Source organism: Cinclus cinclus, chromosome Z (genome assembly GCF_963662255.1).
Source record: "Cinclus cinclus chromosome Z, bCinCin1.1, whole genome shotgun sequence".
Lineage (NCBI taxonomy): Eukaryota > Metazoa > Chordata > Aves > Passeriformes > Cinclidae > Cinclus > Cinclus cinclus.
Window position 1 is genome coordinate 19,417,100 of NC_085084.1, and position 19,867 is coordinate 19,436,966.

At 34.4% G+C, this 19,867-nt stretch overlaps 1 protein-coding gene across 4 annotated transcripts in view; it reads right to left on the reverse strand.

Annotated features, from left to right (window-relative positions):
• Window positions 1-18,664, reverse strand: part of PPIP5K2 (diphosphoinositol pentakisphosphate kinase 2) — a 38,013-nt gene extending 19,349 nt beyond the window's left edge. For all 4 annotated transcript variants that reach the window (XM_062514084.1, XM_062514083.1, XM_062514081.1 and 1 more), the window contains exons 1-18: window positions 18,021-18,664; window positions 16,404-16,599; window positions 15,975-16,065; window positions 14,916-15,001; window positions 13,460-13,614; window positions 13,009-13,110; window positions 11,112-11,273; window positions 9,867-9,988; window positions 8,394-8,495; window positions 7,753-7,839; window positions 6,764-6,839; window positions 6,569-6,678; window positions 5,433-5,518; window positions 4,694-4,819; window positions 4,463-4,584; window positions 2,847-3,029; window positions 790-931; window positions 3-226 (exon numbers count right to left, since the gene is read on the reverse strand). In XM_062514084.1, coding sequence (XP_062370068.1) covers window positions 3-226; window positions 790-931; window positions 2,847-3,029; window positions 4,463-4,584; window positions 4,694-4,819; window positions 5,433-5,518; window positions 6,569-6,678; window positions 6,764-6,839; window positions 7,753-7,839; window positions 8,394-8,495; window positions 9,867-9,988; window positions 11,112-11,273; window positions 13,009-13,110; window positions 13,460-13,614; window positions 14,916-15,001; window positions 15,975-16,065; window positions 16,404-16,599; window positions 18,021-18,164 — 2,316 coding nt within the window. In that variant the 5' untranslated portion in view covers window positions 18,165-18,664. The remainder of the gene's footprint in view (window positions 1-2; window positions 227-789; window positions 932-2,846; window positions 3,030-4,462; window positions 4,585-4,693; window positions 4,820-5,432; window positions 5,519-6,568; window positions 6,679-6,763; window positions 6,840-7,752; window positions 7,840-8,393; window positions 8,496-9,866; window positions 9,989-11,111; window positions 11,274-13,008; window positions 13,111-13,459; window positions 13,615-14,915; window positions 15,002-15,974; window positions 16,066-16,403; window positions 16,600-18,020) is intronic.
• Window positions 18,665-19,867: the final 1,203 nt, after the last annotated feature.

A 19,867-nucleotide genomic window follows, 5' to 3' on the forward strand; every position in this document is an offset into this window, starting at 1 on the left:
ACCTGAGGAATTACAATGTCAGCTAAAGCCTTTGAAAGCCTATATAATTCCATCGTGTTTTCTAATTTTAAGGATCCATTGTGTTGTACATCATATTTTATACAGTCATAAATATCAGGAATTTTGCTAATATCATATCTTCCATTTTTTGTTTTGAAGTCTTTTTCCAACTTGGCCCACCTGCGCAACATCAGTTCTAGAGTTTCACTGTGGTACAGCTGAATATCTGGATAGACATATATCTCTTATCAGCAATTAAGGCTATTCAAGTAACAAAAGGACATTTTAATTACATAGTAGTGACAAATGAATTACAGAGGGATCAAAATAAGTTAACTGCATTACAATTAAGAAGGTGGCACAGCTATGCATAACATTAATTTTAGTGCTGATAGCATCACAACTACATAGCTCCACTATGACAGTAAAACACATTGCTGCACAAATGCACCACTGGCCCTTAAATATAAGACGTACCTATGTAACTTAGCCTTACTACCATCAACTTTTTTATTACTTTTGTGGAATTCTGAGTTTCAAATAACTAAGAAGAATTTCTGCAATACAACCACATGCTCCTCATGCTTTTTTACCTCAAAACTGTGCATATGAAATCAGACTGTGAAAAAATTTAATCCACTATTGGGTGTTAACCAATGTAAGAACATTAATGTTCTGCTAAAAGTGAGTTTAGTGAAGAAGAGTTGTGTTACAACTTGTGTTACTACAATTCTCTTTCATATAAATTAACTAGAGAAACTAAATACAAGTACAAAAATGTTTATGTACCTGCAGACTTTGGGTCTTCCATTTTCTGCCTGATCTGAGAAGTCAAACTCTGGATCAAGTAATAGACCTTGTCACATGTCTTCACAGGATTTTTAATAACCTGCATTGATTTTATCAATGAGATGCTTCCAGATGGAGTGAGCTGCAATTTGAGATAAACACAAAATTAACTAAACAGATTAGATTTGAAAGACCTGGTGAGATAAGATGAACACATCAAAGATACCAAGTATTGGAGAAAAAGCACTCAAGCAGGTTGCTATGAATATTTTAAATAATTTATCAATTATCTATTACCTTTGAGGCATTAAGAAGATATATCAAAATGCAGTAACATTTATTAGATTCAAACGTAATAAGAAATTTATAGATCAACTAATTCTATACAGTAAATGTGAGTAACTACAAGAATTTATAAAACTATTTATTTTATTCCAAGACAACTTGGGAAAATGCCTAAAACTTTGTATATACTTAGCAAGCCTCCATATCTTCCTCTCAAGTAACTTCTGTATTCAAATGCTTACAAAAGTAAATTCTGTTAGAAATGTTGTCATTAGGCTACAAACCTCACAAAATATTTTTTGCTCTATAGGAACCAGATTTGCAATAGTAACTGATACCTTAAAAAAAGTTTGCCTGTTCCTGTCCTAGGTTTTTGTTTCTACAAGACTGCAGGACACAAACACAAAAAGAAAGCCTTTAAATGCACATATAGCAACAATATATGAGATGTTCTTCAGAACTGAATTAATTATAGAAATGGCAAAAGCTACAACCTATCACAATCAAGATGAGTCTCACTACAACAATCGAGTCAATGTATGTGTGAGGCTTAGCCTCACACATACATTGACTCTATTAGCCTCATTTTTTTCCGAAAAGTCTGCAGAATCCAAAGTGACCAATGATATGAAACAGTGATTTGTACACAAAACACACACTTATTTGCACTTTCCTCAGTTTCCTCAAGTGTATAAAGTAATTTGGATGTGGAAAAAATCTGCTCTCTAACAGTAAGCAGTTCCTGTCTCCCTATGATGATGTAAATCAAGAAACTGATTATTTATACATAACAGGGAGGGAGGCACAGGAATAAACCCCATGCACTTTTCCCAAATCACAAGTAAATGTAAAAACCTCCACAAATAAATGAATCCCCCAAAAGTTTGTATTGCTTTATAATCCCAGAAGTTTGTAAGTTTCAGAGACCAAAGAGTACTGTTAGTTCCAGACATGTTTCAAACCTGATTATATCTATATAACAAACATCAATAAATCCTTTCATTTTCCAATTACTGTTGAATCAACTGCTAGGAGTGGATGATACTTTATGTATTTAAATGAATCCATGCAAAGTATATACATGCAGGGTATATTATTCTTAATTAATTTGCTCTTAATACTTTTTCAAAAATAGCAGTTTAAGATTAAACCTCATTTGAGGACCTGTATTTAGTTGTTTTATGAGGCAGAATAAAAGCAATTGAAAGAGAAAGAAGCTTCTTAACTATAACAAACAATACATTTAAAACCAGGAACAATGACGTGTTCTGTACTAAGTCAACATAAACTATGTGCTAATTTAGCATGTTAACGAGATATTTCATTTCACTGAAAGTATTCTAATGCTTTTCAGTATCTTAGTATTCTAATTAAAAAAAACAGACCTTGCAGCAGATTAACGATTGAAACAACTGCAGTAAATAAGAAAACATTTTATTACAACACACAGTGTCAAAGTGAAGATTACAAAAAATGCAAAAAAATATCTCATTTCTTGAAGATTTAAAATATTTTAATGGAACAGTGAAAAAGGTTTACAAATGAGATTCCTGTCTACTCCTGCTTCAAAGTTGGTAGCTATTCTGATTACTCAAATCACAGGACAAAATTTCTACAGCCACAGTTGGTACAGCCACCTTTGCAGTTCAAACTGTTTGCAAGCACCCACACAGTTTTGCAAAACAGATACATAAAATCACTGCTCAGTACTTTTGCAAAGGAATTTTCATAATTATTTATTTTATTTCATGGGAAACTAATAATTTGCTAACCTTATCATAGTCATCAGCAGTAAATTCTCTGTCTCTCTGGAGAATTTCATGGAGCCTTGCTTTAACACGATGTTGACAGCTGCTTAAAGAATCACTGTCACTGTCCAACAGACCATTCATATTAGCACTTTTTACCATCTGGACAAGAATAGGAGTCAGCTCTCCCTCTAAGGCCAGTAGTCCCTGAAGCAAACAATACCATTATTCAGGCAAACAGATGAAAAAATTAATATATTTTAAAAAATGCCCAAAACACTAATTTAAATTCAAAATAGTATTACTTGGCTATGGGTTAGATAAACAGGGGCACAATGCATGTACTTACAGAGAAATGGCTCCCTAAACACTGCTAGTGTGCAGGATTGATACAGATGGTGCAACAGTGATGGTGACATGTCACAGAGAATGTTCCCCAACACCAGCTGTACAGGTCTTGGATTGTGGGGAGTACAGGTGCTTTTTCCCTGAGGCTGGAAGCAACAGCTGCCTGACTTGTGGGTGACATCCTTTGCTCAAGGACTTGTGTTACCAGAGAGGAGCTATGGGAAGAGTTTGCAAATCAAATAGCATCTGGCAGGATAAACAGCAGATAGGTAGGGTCTTACAGAGACTCGACAGAGGCAAAAGCCCAAGCCATGTGAGTCACAGGACAATCAAAGGCTTTGAACAAGAGGTGAATGGAGAATTCCAAAATGAAGATGGCTGGAAACTTTTGTGACTTTTCTGGCAATGGAAGTGCTCTGGAATAAAGCAGGAAATGGTGTGGTGTCTCTTCAAGCCTGCTGACCAAGGGAAAGCAGGTCAGATGACAGAAATATTTCTGCACAAACACATGCAGCATAGAAACAAATAGGAGAAACAGGAAGTCTGAAGACTTGTAGAGCTTTAAGTTAATTCAAATTACAGAGATATGGTAGAATAGCTCACACAAATGGACTTTTGCTGTAAATAGATATAGGACCCTTTGGAAGCCAGGTAGACAGCACAGTATCATGGTAGGCCTCTGCTACAGAACACCCAAATTAAAAGAGGAAATGGATGAAACCTTCTTAACACAAGTGGAGAAAGCCACCTAACTGCAGGCCTTGTTTCCATGAATACTCTTGGCCCTGGATAAGTCCATGGCAATATTGCAGGGGACAAGGAACCAAGATTTCTGGAAAACACCCAGGACAATTCTTTGACAGAGGTTACTGATGAATTATTGAGCACAGGCATTGCCCTGGATCTCTCACTCACTAGTGTCAGGAAAGACTACCTTTAGGTAGATAACAGTCTTGATAATTGAAATCTGGTGTTATAACAGATCCATGGAGAAGTGAACAAGACAAATACTTGCATTAGAGCCTAGAACTTCAAGTCAGCAGACTTTAGCTTGTTGACATAATCTTACGCAGAAGAAACTTGCAGGATGAAAATGCCTGAGACAGGGCTGTTTAATTAAAAATTGTCATCATCTGCTCAAAGAATTCCAAATGTTTGGCACATTATTTGGATACTTTTTCACACTGAACTACTCTTTTAATACACTGTAAAAGTCTCCCAGATTTCAAAAGAAAAAAACAAACCTGAGAATATTAGAATTTTAGAACTGACAATACCATTTCACAATGTACCTTTGCAAAAGCTGCTGCAGTCATCTGAACTCGTCCCTCATCAGAAGCGTAGATTTTGAGATCATGTCGGTAAGTGCTATGTAATCTAAGTAAACCACATCCAGGAAATCCAGCATAATCTCCTACCAAACAAACATTTTGCTCAAACTCTCATCTTGCACTTGATTATCTTCAAAAGTTATTTAAGACACCTAATTTTTTAGAAAATCATTGTTATAATTTTCTTTTTACCTTGTCCGCCTGGATACATACACCTGAAAGCTCTTCCAAGCTCCTCTGCTTGAACCCTGCCTGCAGGGGTCAACTCTCCTCCCCATTTTAGAACCAGAAGCAGGGATGGCTCATTTCTTCTATTATCTAATTGTACACAGGGAGAGAGCTTAGTAGTGAAGTATACTGTTAATTTTATTTTCTAAATAAACAAAAAATATTTGGTCTATGAAAAGCTTTGTCAAAGGATCTCTTCAACATTATGAATCTTTATTAGCATTCTAATACTAAGGAAATATTGACCTAGTGAACTTTAACCAGAGGAATACTGAAAACAACAAAACTATGAAGAGAATATATGTGAAAAATATTTAGTATGAATCTGAAGCAAAAAGTAAATCAAGAGAGAAAAATTAAAACAAATCGGATGTTAAACACCCTATAGTTTGTAAATGTTTTAAAGATAATAATTTTTGTGTGAGATTTTCTTATACTGGCTCAAAACAGAGCTTCAATGAATCACTCAAGTTTCTTTTCATGTCACTCTTCTGTTTCAAAACAGCTAGGTTAGAAGACAAATTTACTAGAGTTTTAGGTGTACAATTCAGCAGATTAAAATACTGTCGATATCTGCTAACTATAGATGTTATTTCAAAACAAAATTTTACCTCTTTTTGACATCAAGACATGCTATACCAGTAGTCCATGACTATTATATACACATAATATTAAGTGATTAAATATTAAAGTAATACAATACCTTCCTCTTCACTTGAAGTCTTAGGGCAGCCATGAGGAAGATATGTTAGCTGAACTTTGCGATTTATGCCTGAAAAATGCCCATACCTTAAGCAGGAACAGGGAAAAATTACAAGGGTAGAGGGAGAGAAATATTTAAAATATTTTCCTCCAAAACTTCTAAAATCCTGTAATAGGATATAATAAATCTCTGTTGGTCAGTGATTTGTGCATACAACCAACATTTATTGAAGCACTCCTTAGAATAAACATTAACTCAAAAAGCACAGAATTAGTAAAAATAATAACTATGGTAAAATGAAACATCTTAAAATACTCAATAATTTTATTTTTTACAACCCTGAACGTAAAACAATGGAACCAACCCCCAAACGCATGCAGTACTGGACATGACACAAATAATTTATCTATTCAGATCCAAAACTACTGTGGCTATTAGTATCTAGAAATGAGTCTCAGAGTGTAGATGGCTACTGGATTTACAGCCCTTTAAATTCTCAAGCAAAATTCAGTATTTAAAACAATTTTTATAAATTTCAATAATAATTGCCTGTTCCCTGATATTATTTTAAATTAAAAACTCCTATTACCACTTCACAGTCTAAGATCCCAGATCTTTAACAAACTTTGAATCCTTATTCTTTTCTGTCATTTTCTTTGTCTGGTTGGGTTTTAAAAGCTTTTTTTAATTACTAAATATTTCAGGCTTAGTACACAAAGACTTATTTATCTTCAATCCTCAAAGTTTCCTGTAAGTAGACAAGTAAGCATGGTGAAAGCTCTTACTGGTTCTATCAGATGTCATTATGCCACACTGCAAGAAGCAGACCCTGCTTACAAGTATTTTCATTTTAAGAACATGCAAGAAAACAATATTTGACATCAACAAAAGTAACCTTCTCTTGTTGAATGTATACTGAGACACTAGATATAGCAATAAGTTAAATTAAAAATTAAAGATAAAAAACAGTGATGGTCTATTTCAAACATGATATCCCTTCTCTTCAAAAACTTTCTGCTTGAATTATTATATTACTATGTATTTGATAACATTTCAATCCACACAGTAACTGGTGAAACAAGTCAAAACAGAAGATATTCATTCATTGCTATGAAGTTTGAAAATTAGACACTTACATTTCTAACACAGTCTTTAGCTGTTCAAGTTTTGCTTTACTTTCTTCAATTTCAGAATCATTGTTTTGCCCAAGTTCTACAAGGAGCTGCCTTGCTATATCAAGCACTTCCTAAAGAATGGAAACATAGGATTTAATTAAATAAACAGATTTCTACTTACAATATCTTGTAGTAAAATAATAAAGACAAACTTACCTGCAACTGTTTTGGTTTTTTCAGTTTCAGTTTTCCAGATTTATATCCATCACATTTTTCAAAGAGATCAAAAAATCTTCAAGATAAAGAAAAGTAATTTTAAAAATTCATTAACAAATTAAATTACTACTACTTGAACAGGAGACTCTTAAAGTGATCTAAAATTAGTAAATTTACAGTATTTGAAAGTCACGTTAACAGAGTATGGAGGTCAAACCAAGTTTTATTCAAATGCCATCTCCCCAGAAAGTCTTCAATGCATTAGGGAAATAAGAGCACCGAAAATGTTCTCTTACTGACTTGCTAAGTACTAAAAAAAAAAACCTCTATATATTTGAATGATACAGTATTTGAATATGCAGCTACATAAATTCTTAATCTTCAGTAATGATTCTGAACTGAAGTAGGAACCAAAAACACCATGTGAGCAGTGCTATACTTCTTCAGCATGTTCTGAATTCAAGAATCTAGTCTCAAAATAAGTAATTCCTTTTTACTGAAACTACAACTAGTTCCAGGTCAATTATATAAGTTGTCTTATGAATGTCAACATAAAATGGTATCCACCAGAAATTCAGAGTCACTAAACTTTGATAAAAACAACTAGCAAAATACAACATTGCATACAAGAATAATTACAATAAAAAGCAAAAGGCAGAAGTCATGGTCTAATTGAGAACCAGAAATATTCTCCGCTACGTTATTTTTAATAAAGACATTTATAGACATAAATGCATTTTCTATAAAATCAAACAGGACTATTCACAAGGCACAGCACATGTTGGAAATCTGCATAAGCAAGTTGACAGTCCTGTTAGAAAGAGAGGTGCACACTTGTAATAATTTGCAGTATCTAAAACTGTTAAGTTTAGAGGAAAACAAAACAAAAAGCAACTTGCAATTGTGCAGTTCCTGGTTAATTCACTGCTTAGCCCCAAAATCCTATACTCTAAAATATGGAAAATAACTTTTACCAAGATTCTATTTACCTCTGATGTTTTACTTCCATTTTCATTTTTTGCTTTGGTGTTCGATCACCATGGCGTATTACAGCTATAACACATCTAAGCTCCATCCTGAAATTTCAAGAGTTGTATTTCACAAGTCTATACACAAGGGTCTTTTATTTAATATTAAACCAACCACAATCAAGACAACTGACAAAGTTGTAGTCATCTGACATAACTACAGAAGTGATGAAAGCATATGCAAGAATATTAAGATTAACTGAAAATGATGTAAGATATAAAATATAAATACTGATTTTAAGACTTAGGTAACTATAGAATATCTATTTTAAGTAGTTTTTAAAACAACGATTTTGAGGATCATTAAATGAAGGAGCATGTTTATTAGAAGCGCATATTAAGTTGGTGCTGGAACAATGATTAGCAGTGGAAGCTACGCATAACAGATGCTACACTAGAAAATCTGCTGTTCTATACTCAGCTTGACTAAGGGTGAGAAACTTTGACTGCTGGTATAGCAACTGTGATTCCTTCCTTGATTTCAGCACACAAAACAAGCATTCATAGGCCAATGTGGGCACACCTTGTAAAGAGAAAAAAAGATTCACACAAAAGTTACATTGGGAGTTTGCACAATTCAGGTGAAGCTTCTATTTCCTTACATTGTTCCAGAGGTAGTTGGCACAATAGGAATGTCTTCAGCTTCCAAAGGAATTGACCATGGTATTTGAAATTGGGGAGCAAGTTCTCTCATTATGATATTTCTAAAATAGAAGTTCAAAATAAAAAACCAAATCAAGTAAGTTTAAAGCACAACTTACACAACACATGCCAACTCCAAACTAAATAGATTATATACATATGCATTTTTATTAATGTAGTTTTAGAGGACTAGTGGCCGTGAATGTATAGATACATGTTTTTCTTTTAAATGCAGAATAAAGACCACTTAATAATTTAGACCTACAGAGACATTACAATACTGGTCCTGTATTTATAACAAACTTCAGCTTTTCAACTCCAGTTCCTAAGAGTTCCTTGGATAGGAATTTGTCTTGTTCATTTGTATATACAGACAACTGGCTTCACTGCCTAACTACAAGTGCCTAACAATCACCAAGCCATTCTTATCAAAGAGTTAACTGCTATCATTTACCAGTAGTTTCTCATAAGCCTCTGTGATAAAACAAGAAAAATAAGTACAGTCTCTCCTCTTAACTATAAAATGACAATGCAGTCTCTACATCAAGAAGGATGACACATCTAATGTCCTGTTTCACAAATATTTTGTTAAAATCCACATAACGTCAGATTAATGTCTACTTAAGAAGCAGTAACAGAGGGGGAAAAAAAGGTCTATCCTAAAGTAAAATAAGCCAAAATATAATTCCTACAAATCTTGAAGAAACTTGCAAAGTCCTTCAAAAAGTAAGATTCCGGACAATTAGATAATACAAAAAGTAATGCTGTGGCTCATTAGTGCAATCTTACTGTAAAGATAGTCACAATGGGCTTAGCCAACTTTGAGGACACTTCCTTGGCACAGAATTCTATACCCAATTCTGTATGATCCCATGTTATGCCTTTTCTGGCCTCCAGTGGCAGAAACAAGATGGTAAGATAGAAGACACCTTGATTCTATTTCAGTTTGGTTTTACAAGTGTGAAATTCACAAATGTACAAGTATAAACCAGCTTTAGATCAAGGACAATGTACAGCAATTTGCACACATTAAACAGCAGCAACCACAACCATCCAGAGATGCTTCACTACTTGAAAAGATCTCAACTCTTTAAGAACATAATCGTTCTTTCAAAATATTTATGCAGTTAGCTTTAAGCACTTTTAAACACTCAGATGTTTGGGATGATATTCGGAATAAGGAATTTAGTTAGTGATAGGATTCTCTTTAACCATGCTTTTTAATTATTTATGTTATTTACTTTCCATGTGATATTTTATTTTTAGTAAATAATTAACAGTAATAAGAAGTAATAATAATAATACTAAGAAGAAGAAGAAATAATTAATAGTAATAAGTAAATAATAGTAATAAGAAATTTGGCAGTGCATAAACTACAGTAATAGGCAAGAGAGTTAATAATCAAATATGAAACAAATCAGAAAACTCTTACCCTAGTATCTTAGCACAATCATCATAGTATTTCATGGAGTTTTTCACAAAACTGAAGCCATTCACATCACAAACATAGGACTGTCCATTAGCACGTAGCAAATCAAAGCCACAAACTGTTTGCTGTTTTAAAGAATAAAAGTTCAAGTGACTTAGGATTGCTTATTCTAGACAAACTTTATACTTTAACAGGATATTAATCTGAAAACATGACAAAAACATGACACACTTGATGCATAGTATCCTATGTCAGTTCCGTGACACTCTCATGGTACCCACATCATCCAAACATCTTCCTGTTTTTAACTTTCTATCCCAAACTTGATTTTATGCTTCCTGCATATCCCCAGCAGTATTAGTATTGAAGGTCAGGTTCACATGAGCACAAGCTTCAAGACTTACAGCAGCCATGGGCCTACAAGTCTCACTTTCTGACAATGGTTTCCCACTACATATAGTTTTTAACAATGTCAGGCAAGAAATTCCAAAAAGAAATTGAAAAACCATTTTTGTCAAAATTTGACAAGATAGTTTTGACATTAACATACTATTGACATTATTAGCAGAGGATAATAGAATCTATTTCAACAGATTACTTTCTAAGATCGCAAAACCCACTTTGCTGATAGAGCTCACACCCTACAGGGCTCCAGAATGCCATCACAGTCACACATAGGTTAAAGAGACAGACTGAAAGCCTTTTTATAAAACAGGTGAAAGGGTAAGAGACTGAATGAAGTTTTGAACAAAAGAATCCTTATAACTATACAGCAATCTTGAAATTATATAAAAATGGAAACTATCAAATTATTATCAATTTATTCAAATAAGTGCTTAATCATGTCAGTATCAAATTAACAATTAACTGTACCTGACATAAATACTAGGTAACAGAAGTTACAAAAACTTTATTGAAACTGTGCTTTGCTACCTTAGAAACTATTATCAAAACATGTGAAAATATACACAAAATAGAAACACTGAGGGCTAGCAAAACACAACAGCAACATGCAATTTCAGGGACCTAATGCAACACAAGTAACTTATCTAGAACTTTTCAATGCATTAAAGAAAGAGTCCTTGATTCAAAAAAGATGTAGAAATGGAAGTTTAACTTTTCACCTTCCTAGGAGTTCTGCAGCAATTACCACTGCTGGCTCATGCACTAAAGCTCTACCGAAGTTTCATGTAACAAACAATTAATTACCACTAAACGTTTGATCAGATAAGAAAGCAATCAACTTACCTTAAAGGCAAGGCATACTTTCCAAGCAATTAACTTCTCTCTTGCATTCAGGATGACTGGATATCTCACTTCTTTTCCTTCGCTGTCTCTTTCTACTTTGCCATCCAGAGCCGGAGACTTCCGGGCCTCAGCATGAGCATAGTCTGGACCTACTGTGTACACCTGTATTGAAAAAACGGGAGCTCTTGATCCAGTGTATTTAAATTATGCTGCATAATTTTGCAAAATGTACACATATAATTCAAATGTGACAACAGCATTAAAAGATACTAGCTGCTTTCGTCATTGAAAAGGTCACACTAAAGTATCTTGCTCAGTGGAATTCTCTGCTTTCAGAGAACACACATCATTTACTGACAGCCTAGGACAACACAGGAAAAAGTCATTATAAAAACTCAATCAATAAAAAGTAATTTCTCAGTTATGATGGTACAGAGATGGAAATGCTTTATTCTCCAAAACATCTGCAGAACCTGAAGAATGGGTCAATTTGAGAATTATTTCAGTTTACTTGTGGCAATCTGGCTGCAGGACTAAGCGATTCTCATAATTTAAAACGTATGTTTACATACGTTTTACATACATATGTATGTTTACATACGTAGGACAAAACAAAGTAAGGATCTTCCCTTTAAGAAGCTTTAAGATGACAAGGCAGGAGCTTGAGAGAACAATTGTGTCATCTCTACTGCAGTTTTGATGCTCACTGAAGGGTTTGGGGCATATGTTAGAAGAGATTTGTCAGGAAAATGTATCTCAAAAATAGGTTAGAGTTTCTTTAATTAGAAAACAAACTCTAAGCATTGATTAAAAATGTATTCAGCTAAAGCAGATGAGTGCCAATACTGCCAACTCAGTGAATTCAGACAAAAGGTTAAGTTTAGTGGAACAGCCTAATATAAAGCTGATAGCCTTGCAAAAAATCCACTATTTATTTGGGATGTTAAATGCCCAGTGCTGCTGGATGACTAGTCACTGCAACTAGTCCCTACCCCTCAAGCCATCTGCATCTCTTTTTGTTTCAAGAAACTTTGCAGGAAGTTTATAAACTTCTTACACAAACATCTGTAAACATAAATTAACCTATTGCAAAGTGTTGCACAGAAGAACCTTCAGCAGAGAACACTAGGGCATTTTTCTGAGAACATGAAAAAGTATTCCCCTCATGCACCACTGAGTGATACCAAGAAGCTGACTGCAAATAATAACACAGCTTTTTGGATTAAACTCATACTTGCTACACCTGCACTTTCTTGTCTTAATATGCTTATTTCTTATGTATATTGGTAAAACATTGGTTTCACATGGTTTGAAATGAGCTTAAAATAGCCAAAATGAACACAACGGGAAAGGAAGTAATCTTCATGCATGGCTGATTTAACACTTTGTTATCGCTCTGTTTTAGCATTCTCTTATGGTACCTAATCTTCACCTCTGTTTAGAACATGAATGAAAGAGGGAAAATTATTACAGGTAAGGTCCACAAAGGTAATTTTCCTTAACTCCATAAAATTTTATCAAGTAACTATTTATTAATTAGCATACTAAGATCTACTTCAGTTAGATTCTTTGTAATCTTTAACCTTCAGATAAAATAACTAGGCAGCATCTGTTACCATGGGAAAGAAGATGTTGTTCTGGCAACAGTACAAAAAAAGAAAGACAATATGTTGGGTAGCAAGCCTCCAGCATTCGATTCTAACAATGCAAGCACAGCTGCTCTACATTACAAGCACTACGTTTAGCTAGAATCAGAATTGCATTATTTACTTATGAACTGTATTAAAACTCAATTAAAATTAATCTTGGACCCAGATATACTATTAACTTTAAAACTGACAAGCTCTTTTAGTACTTGATTGTTATAAATATAAATAAGAATGTGCAGTTGTCATACCTTCACATCAGTTCCATCTGTAGGCATGAATTCCTCATAAATATAGGAGCCTGTTTTCCTCACACTGCTTTCAGGAGAATAAACACTGCTTCTGCTGCCAATCTGAAAGATGTATTTTTCCATTAAAAAACTCGTAGGGTGCTGCTTGAAAAACTTTAAAACTACCTAAAATAACACACTTGTACTGCAAAAACACTTACCAAATGAAGCAAACTTTTGACCATTGCCAAAAGATTTTTGTAGATTCTAGAAGTACATTTATGGTGTGTGCTAGGAATCTGCAGTAGCTAACCATCTACTGCAAGAAACATAGGCCTTCATTCAAACTACATGTTCTCCTGCAATATCTCTGATCAGCCACTACTGCTAAGCAAGCAGGACGTGACAGAATTACTCTGCAATCCTGTTAGACATCTAAAGCTTTCCAGTAGCTTTACTGACTTAACCTCACCTTTCGAAAGAGCCTCTGGCTTCCACCTCCAGCAGATGTTGGATAATAAATATAAACATTGTGGTCCTCAGCACTAACTGGCTTTTCTACAAAGGGCTTCTGGAAAATTTCTCCATTCACTTCTACATGATCTTCTCCTTCAATCAAGTTGCATTCTGAAGAACAGTGCAAAGAATAGAGTTGTAATGGTATATGAGCAACATACAATTATTAAGAGATCTGTATTAATTTGCAGGTTGAAATAATAATAATATTCTATTACATCTTTGTTTCTCTGATTTTTTTACTGACTGCACAACAGATGATCCCATGCAGTATATATCTGCTGTACCATGTCTGTATTATGTTATTTAAATACTATGTTCCGGAGTTTATGTTGATTCCGTCAGTGTCAGATACAAAATTGTCTCCTGCAGGTGCATAAGCTGTGTAAGGTGGTGTATTTTTGAAATGTTTTAAAAAGAGGGAAGTGCTATTTGTCTTTTTTTTCAGCATCTTTCTCTGAAATACCAGGGAGCTAGCAGGTGAACAGTATGCACAGTGTGATGTCAGATGCCACAATACCTTCCATAGGGTTAGAACTGTCTCATACCATGTGATAGATGCAACCTGCATATCAGATTAGGTCCCCTGGTATCAGCAATCAGGAACCTGGTATTCAGTACTGGTTAACAGTAAGCAGCAGCTTTTATTTCACTTTTGAAGAATAAATGTGTCCTTTTTTCCCTAGATCACACAGACATTTTAATGCAAAATTGTCTTGACCTGTCACTGCAATCTCTTACTGTTGCTTAAAGTCTTCATTTTAGTAGCAAAACTTCAGTTTGTTTGCAGGTACACAAAAAATTAATTCCCATTTATATTCATAGTACAGTATCTGCAGGAATATCTAAAACGGATTTCAAATATAGGGCTGCTTATACTCAGAAGGGGAAGTTTCAACAGCCTGTTTCTGACAACATTACGTTCCTAAGGAAAATTACTAATAATTGTGGTTAATAGAATATCCTGGATGCTGCTGTCTTTGGTGACAAATTAGAAGCTCAGTTTGAGTAAGGAGGCCCTTATACTCTAGTTAATCTACGACGTCTGTAAGATGTATGGTGCCAGAATCATACTTCTCAGTTGCATACTTGTACTGCCTTTGGCTGAGATGGAGTTAATTTTCTTCACAGCAGCTGGTATGGTGCTACATTTCGAACTTGTTACAAAAAAGTCTTGATAGTTTTGATAATGCTGAACAGTGCTTACACAGCCTCAACCTCTTTTCTTTCTGGCATACTGTCCCCCACAGCCAGTAGGGGTCAATCCACAACAAGACTTCAAATGCTGGTGAAGAAATCAAACTGCAAAAATTGTCTAGGCAGTGAAATTTAGCTTTCCACTATGTTCATATTATTCTCCAGTGGAAACAAAGAGATGCTAATGGTTGTTTTTTTTTCTCTGTTCTTTTTACCTTGCGGATTGTTTGGATCACGGTTCAGAACTGCATAGCGAGGAAGTAAAATGCCTTCAGCTTTAAGAATACCATAGACTTCTCTTCTGGAAGAAAAGAACAAATATTACACAATGAGCCAGAAAATCCTACTAATATTTGCATTTTACAATCCATGAGTAAAGAAGAAGAAAAACAAACAAAAATTTTATTTCAAATCACACAAGGTAAGGTTACATACATAACACTCTACTAATATAGTGCTATAAAGGTCACTGACACAGCTGCACCTTTGCAGTGATCTCTTCGACATCGATAAAAACACACTTTGCAATGCCAGTACTTTCCCCTCTGACAGTGCAATAGACATTTGCACAAAACAATTCTCCTGCTAAATGAGATTTTCAACCGTTCATTTTAAGTTTATACAGAACAGTAACTGAAGACATCCAAAACAGTAGTTCTGCTCACTGTTCAGAAGGCTCCAGTGTTTATACATTTTCCTTACCCTTGTTTTGTTAATGTTTGCTATGCATGACCTCAGCCTCCAAAAGAAAATTTGCTTTCAATAACCACATGACCTTTGAGTACCAACCACTTATTTAAAGTATCATCTTTACAGAAAAAAATCTGCAAATCATATGAATTCTACAATTATCTGAGCTTGTACAGCTGCTATGCATACCTACCATTCTATAGGTAGTTTGAGTTCAATCATTCTTATTTGCTAGGCTTTAGAAAAATGTGCCATCAAATTTCTAACTTGCTAAATCTTCAGACATATCAATGTGAAAACAGCAAAAGAAAAAAACACACCTTAAGACATGTCCCAGAAAACTATACATACATTAATAAAGTGCAACGTTCACTATAATTTTATTTAAACTACCATACAATCATGGAATCACAGGATGGTTTGAATTAGAAGATATGTTAAAAATCATCTAGTTCCAAATCCTCCACCATGGGCAGGGACAATACACTGGAACTGTTGTTTATGCAACAAATAATACAATAACAACAAATTTTTATAATCTATGACAAAAATGGCTTGTTTTAAAAGGTGTTAGTGTTATTTACCTGTCTTGTATGTGATACTGCATATTCAAGTCATTGATTATGAATGGATTCCTGAGTTTTGCATAGGCTACTGCTTTGTCCAGTGGAAACCCTAGAATGTTTATTAAGAAAAACAAATTAAAATTACAAGACACGCTACCAGTAAATAGTTTGGAACCTTTGCTTGAGATCACTATTTCCACTGGCTTCAAACATATTTACCACTGGGACAGCTACTCTTATATTGTGTCAGAGAAGACTTTCTCAAGCAATGTAAACAGTACCATTATAAAAACTTGCACTTTAAAAATCAGTTATATTAAAGAAGACAAAAGAATCACTTCCTAGGAAAATCCAGTAAAACTGCAAGACAAAAAAAACTAAAAGGATTTTCAAAGAATTAAATAATTTAGAGGTCACAAGTATTTTTGGCGTTATTACAAGATTTACCTTTAGAGTGAAAAGAAATGAGACAGTCACATAAAGGCCAATTTTCTACTGGCTCATTCAAAATAACATCCTCTTCAAATATCACCACAGTTATATACTTAAACATAGAGAGGCGTTCAAGAATTTCTTTCATTGGTTTGGATTTTGATTTCTTAGCCATTGAACAAATCCCAACTGCGATTTGTCTTTCCGGTGGCTGGAAAAGAGGTGGGGGAAGGGAAAAGTAATTATTATGTGTTCTCAAAACACAACAGGGCTTTAGCGGCACAATACTAGAGCAGGTATTCTCTCTTAAAATTTGTGTGCTACCTTTAATTTAGTTTTTTATGAGGTAAATTGCTAGCAGATAACAAAATTCAGCATAACAGCATAAAACACTGCACTCTCACAAAAAATGGCTCAAGAGTGAAACTGTGGCATACAGTTCACCTACTTATGGCTTACTCTGAAATTAATGAGTAATTGATTTTTCAATTATATCATTTTTTCATATCTAATTAAGTCATAAGCCATCTCATCAGCTAATATTAGAAGTTAATTATGAAAATGTAAATTAGAAAACAATAAACTACTTTTATAGATTTCTGAACTATTAAGTACATAAACCATTTCACTTTTTTTGCATATTCTATATGTACTTTCACATTAAACTTTCAAGAATTCTTTTGTCAGTGGTATTTCTAAAGCCAACAGCCAATCTACTCTGCTCTGTAAAGGAAACAAAAACCCACAAAGCAACCCTTTAATTTATTGCTTTTTGAAAACCTAGCCAGCTACCTGCCCTTGCCAAAATAGACTCAGTCAACTGAGCTACCTGAGCTGCTAATTTTGCACTGCTATTCTGCATTTCCAAGTTACTTTTAATCATGTGAAGTGCTTTAGCAATGTTGTCTTGCATTTAAACTTTTTAGATTTACAATTAATGAAAATGTAATCTATTCCATAAAGTGCAGTGTTTCAGGAACAAACAAACAGTTAAAAAAATGACATGATGACTCATGCATAATAAAATTAAGTTTGTCTTAAGCAGAAAAAATCAGTCAGCACAGTGCTTGAATACAATTCAGGACACTTTATGAAGATTATAAACTAAGGTATAATTTAAATTAACTTAGCATGCACTTTCAATATACCAAGACAAGGAAGAATTAAAAAACATTAAAATCAAAAGTTAACACCAAAGCAGTTGACAGCATACAAAAGAAAACTTCCCAATAATTGTTTTTGCTTCCAACAATCCAAATAAATAAAACAGAAGCTTATGCCATCAAGAATCCAAATCAAGTCTGCAAATCACACACATCAACCTCAGTTGCCCTGAAACTCTCCAAAATGAAGCACATCTACTTCACAGTTCACGATATATTTGATTTTCCAGTATCCTTCTTTTCCAAGCATTACTGACAGGTCATTATCTGAACATGAACAACTTCTCAGTTTAGAAGAGCATTTCAGTACTAGACTTGTGTGAGCTAATGCCATTTTTGAAAAACAATTAAATACTGAGAAATATTTTGAAAAAAATATTTTTAGAAACCATTTTTGAAAAAAAATGTGGAAATCAAAAGTAATGCTTGAGAACAAAGAATAGTAAACAAGTGTCCCTACAATACATACAGAGTCATACTCTTCCTCTTCTTCATCCCCATGGTCATAGAAGTGCTCATAATCTGTAGATCTGGCTGAATCCAACAATCCTTCTCCATCTTCTCCACCCACAAAGAATCTAGGAGGATCATTCTCTGTCGCATTAACAGACATGGTTACAAGACCTACAGAAATCTATGTAAAAATTGCAGGCACTCTGGCAGGTGAGATCCCGGGCATGTTTCTTACTGACTCAGGAACACCAAAGTTCCCTGCTCTTTGATGTTGCTTGTGCAGGGTTGCCACTGTGATTGCGTTGTTTACCAGGCACTGTTTAACTCGTTATCATCTGCTCATTACTGATTAGAGCTGGTGCTCCAAGAAACCCACAATGTGCTGCTGCTTCCCTGAGATGGTATGACTTTTCAACCTACTAGACAAAAAAAAAAACAACAAAAACAAACAAACAAACAAAAAAAAACACTTGATAAAGGGATATAAAATAAACTTGTCTCACTTAGAAAAAGTGTTTGGACAATTATGTACCTCTGACCAAAGCATAAGAAATAAAACACTGCACACCACATGCAGTCTACACTTTTACATTTATTTTTAGAGCATGCTTGGGGAATAGTTGCAAATATCAAACTACTGATGCATAAATTTCAGAAACAGACAATATAACTCACAGAAGTAAAAGCTGGCAAATGCATTTTTTCCTAATTTAAGAAGGCTTAAGTGGAGAGTATATATTGCACATGAAAAATACAATAAAAATACTCTCCAATATTTACAATATTTAACTCACTATCCATGTCGTCAGCTGTTTTTTTTTCCACAGAAGTTCTGTGATCAAATGGCAAAGGCAAACAGTAATGCTAATGAAAAATATAAATCCACCATTAGGACTATTTAAAAAAACCCTAGTCTTAGAACTCCAGTGAATATTTCCTATGAAAACAGAATGTACTCTATTTTCATATGAAAAATTGCAACAGCTTGCAACAAAGTGTTGCCATATTTTCACTCTGAAAAATTAAAAATTACAGAGATGGACATGAGCACTGCCTTCCAAGAAAAAGACTTCTAACCACTAATGTAGCAGTGAACACATACTGTAACCTTTTAACCTGTCATGTGAAAATAAAATACTGGCCAAACAACTTGTACACGGAAACAGACCCACAGATCAGGCATCTGTTGTTTTAAGAAGGTAACTGATGGTGTGAGATGTATATGGCCTCATAATAATAATAATTAAAATGCATCACTACTACTTAACAACCAGTCACTTGGTTAGAAGCTCATCTGATCCAAAGGGTTAGGCTGTTTATTTGTAGGTCATTACGCAAGTGCCATTCAACAGTGATGTCTCAGCAAAACAGAATTTGTTTTCAAGTATCAGTCAAAAAGACTTTGGCTGTCCTATGAACTAAGTGAAGCAATAGTAAATTCCCAGTGGTGGTGAACCTTCAGCTTCCTGTAAAGGGGGATGGTAAGCAAAGCAAAAGTTGCCCAGAAAGAATCTGTCCTAATTCAGAGGTTAGGTATGGGTCAACAATACTGTCCCAGTTTTGGAGACAAATTTCAGGAGAAAACACCCTAGAATGAGCATTTCCTCTAAAGAGAAAAAGCCCTTTAATAACTCCCCTTTCTTGTGCCAATGAGAGAAACTGATTCCAGCAGGTGAAAGTGAAAAAAAAACCAAAACCCCTCCTGCTTACCAACAACAAAAACCAAAAACAAACAAGTGGAGGGTGCCCATAAGGCACAGAAAAGGATTGAATAAATGCTAGATATCAATTCCCAGAAAACTATCCTCCACACATCCAGACACCCACCAAAAGCAGAACAAAAAAACAGAAAAACCAAAATCA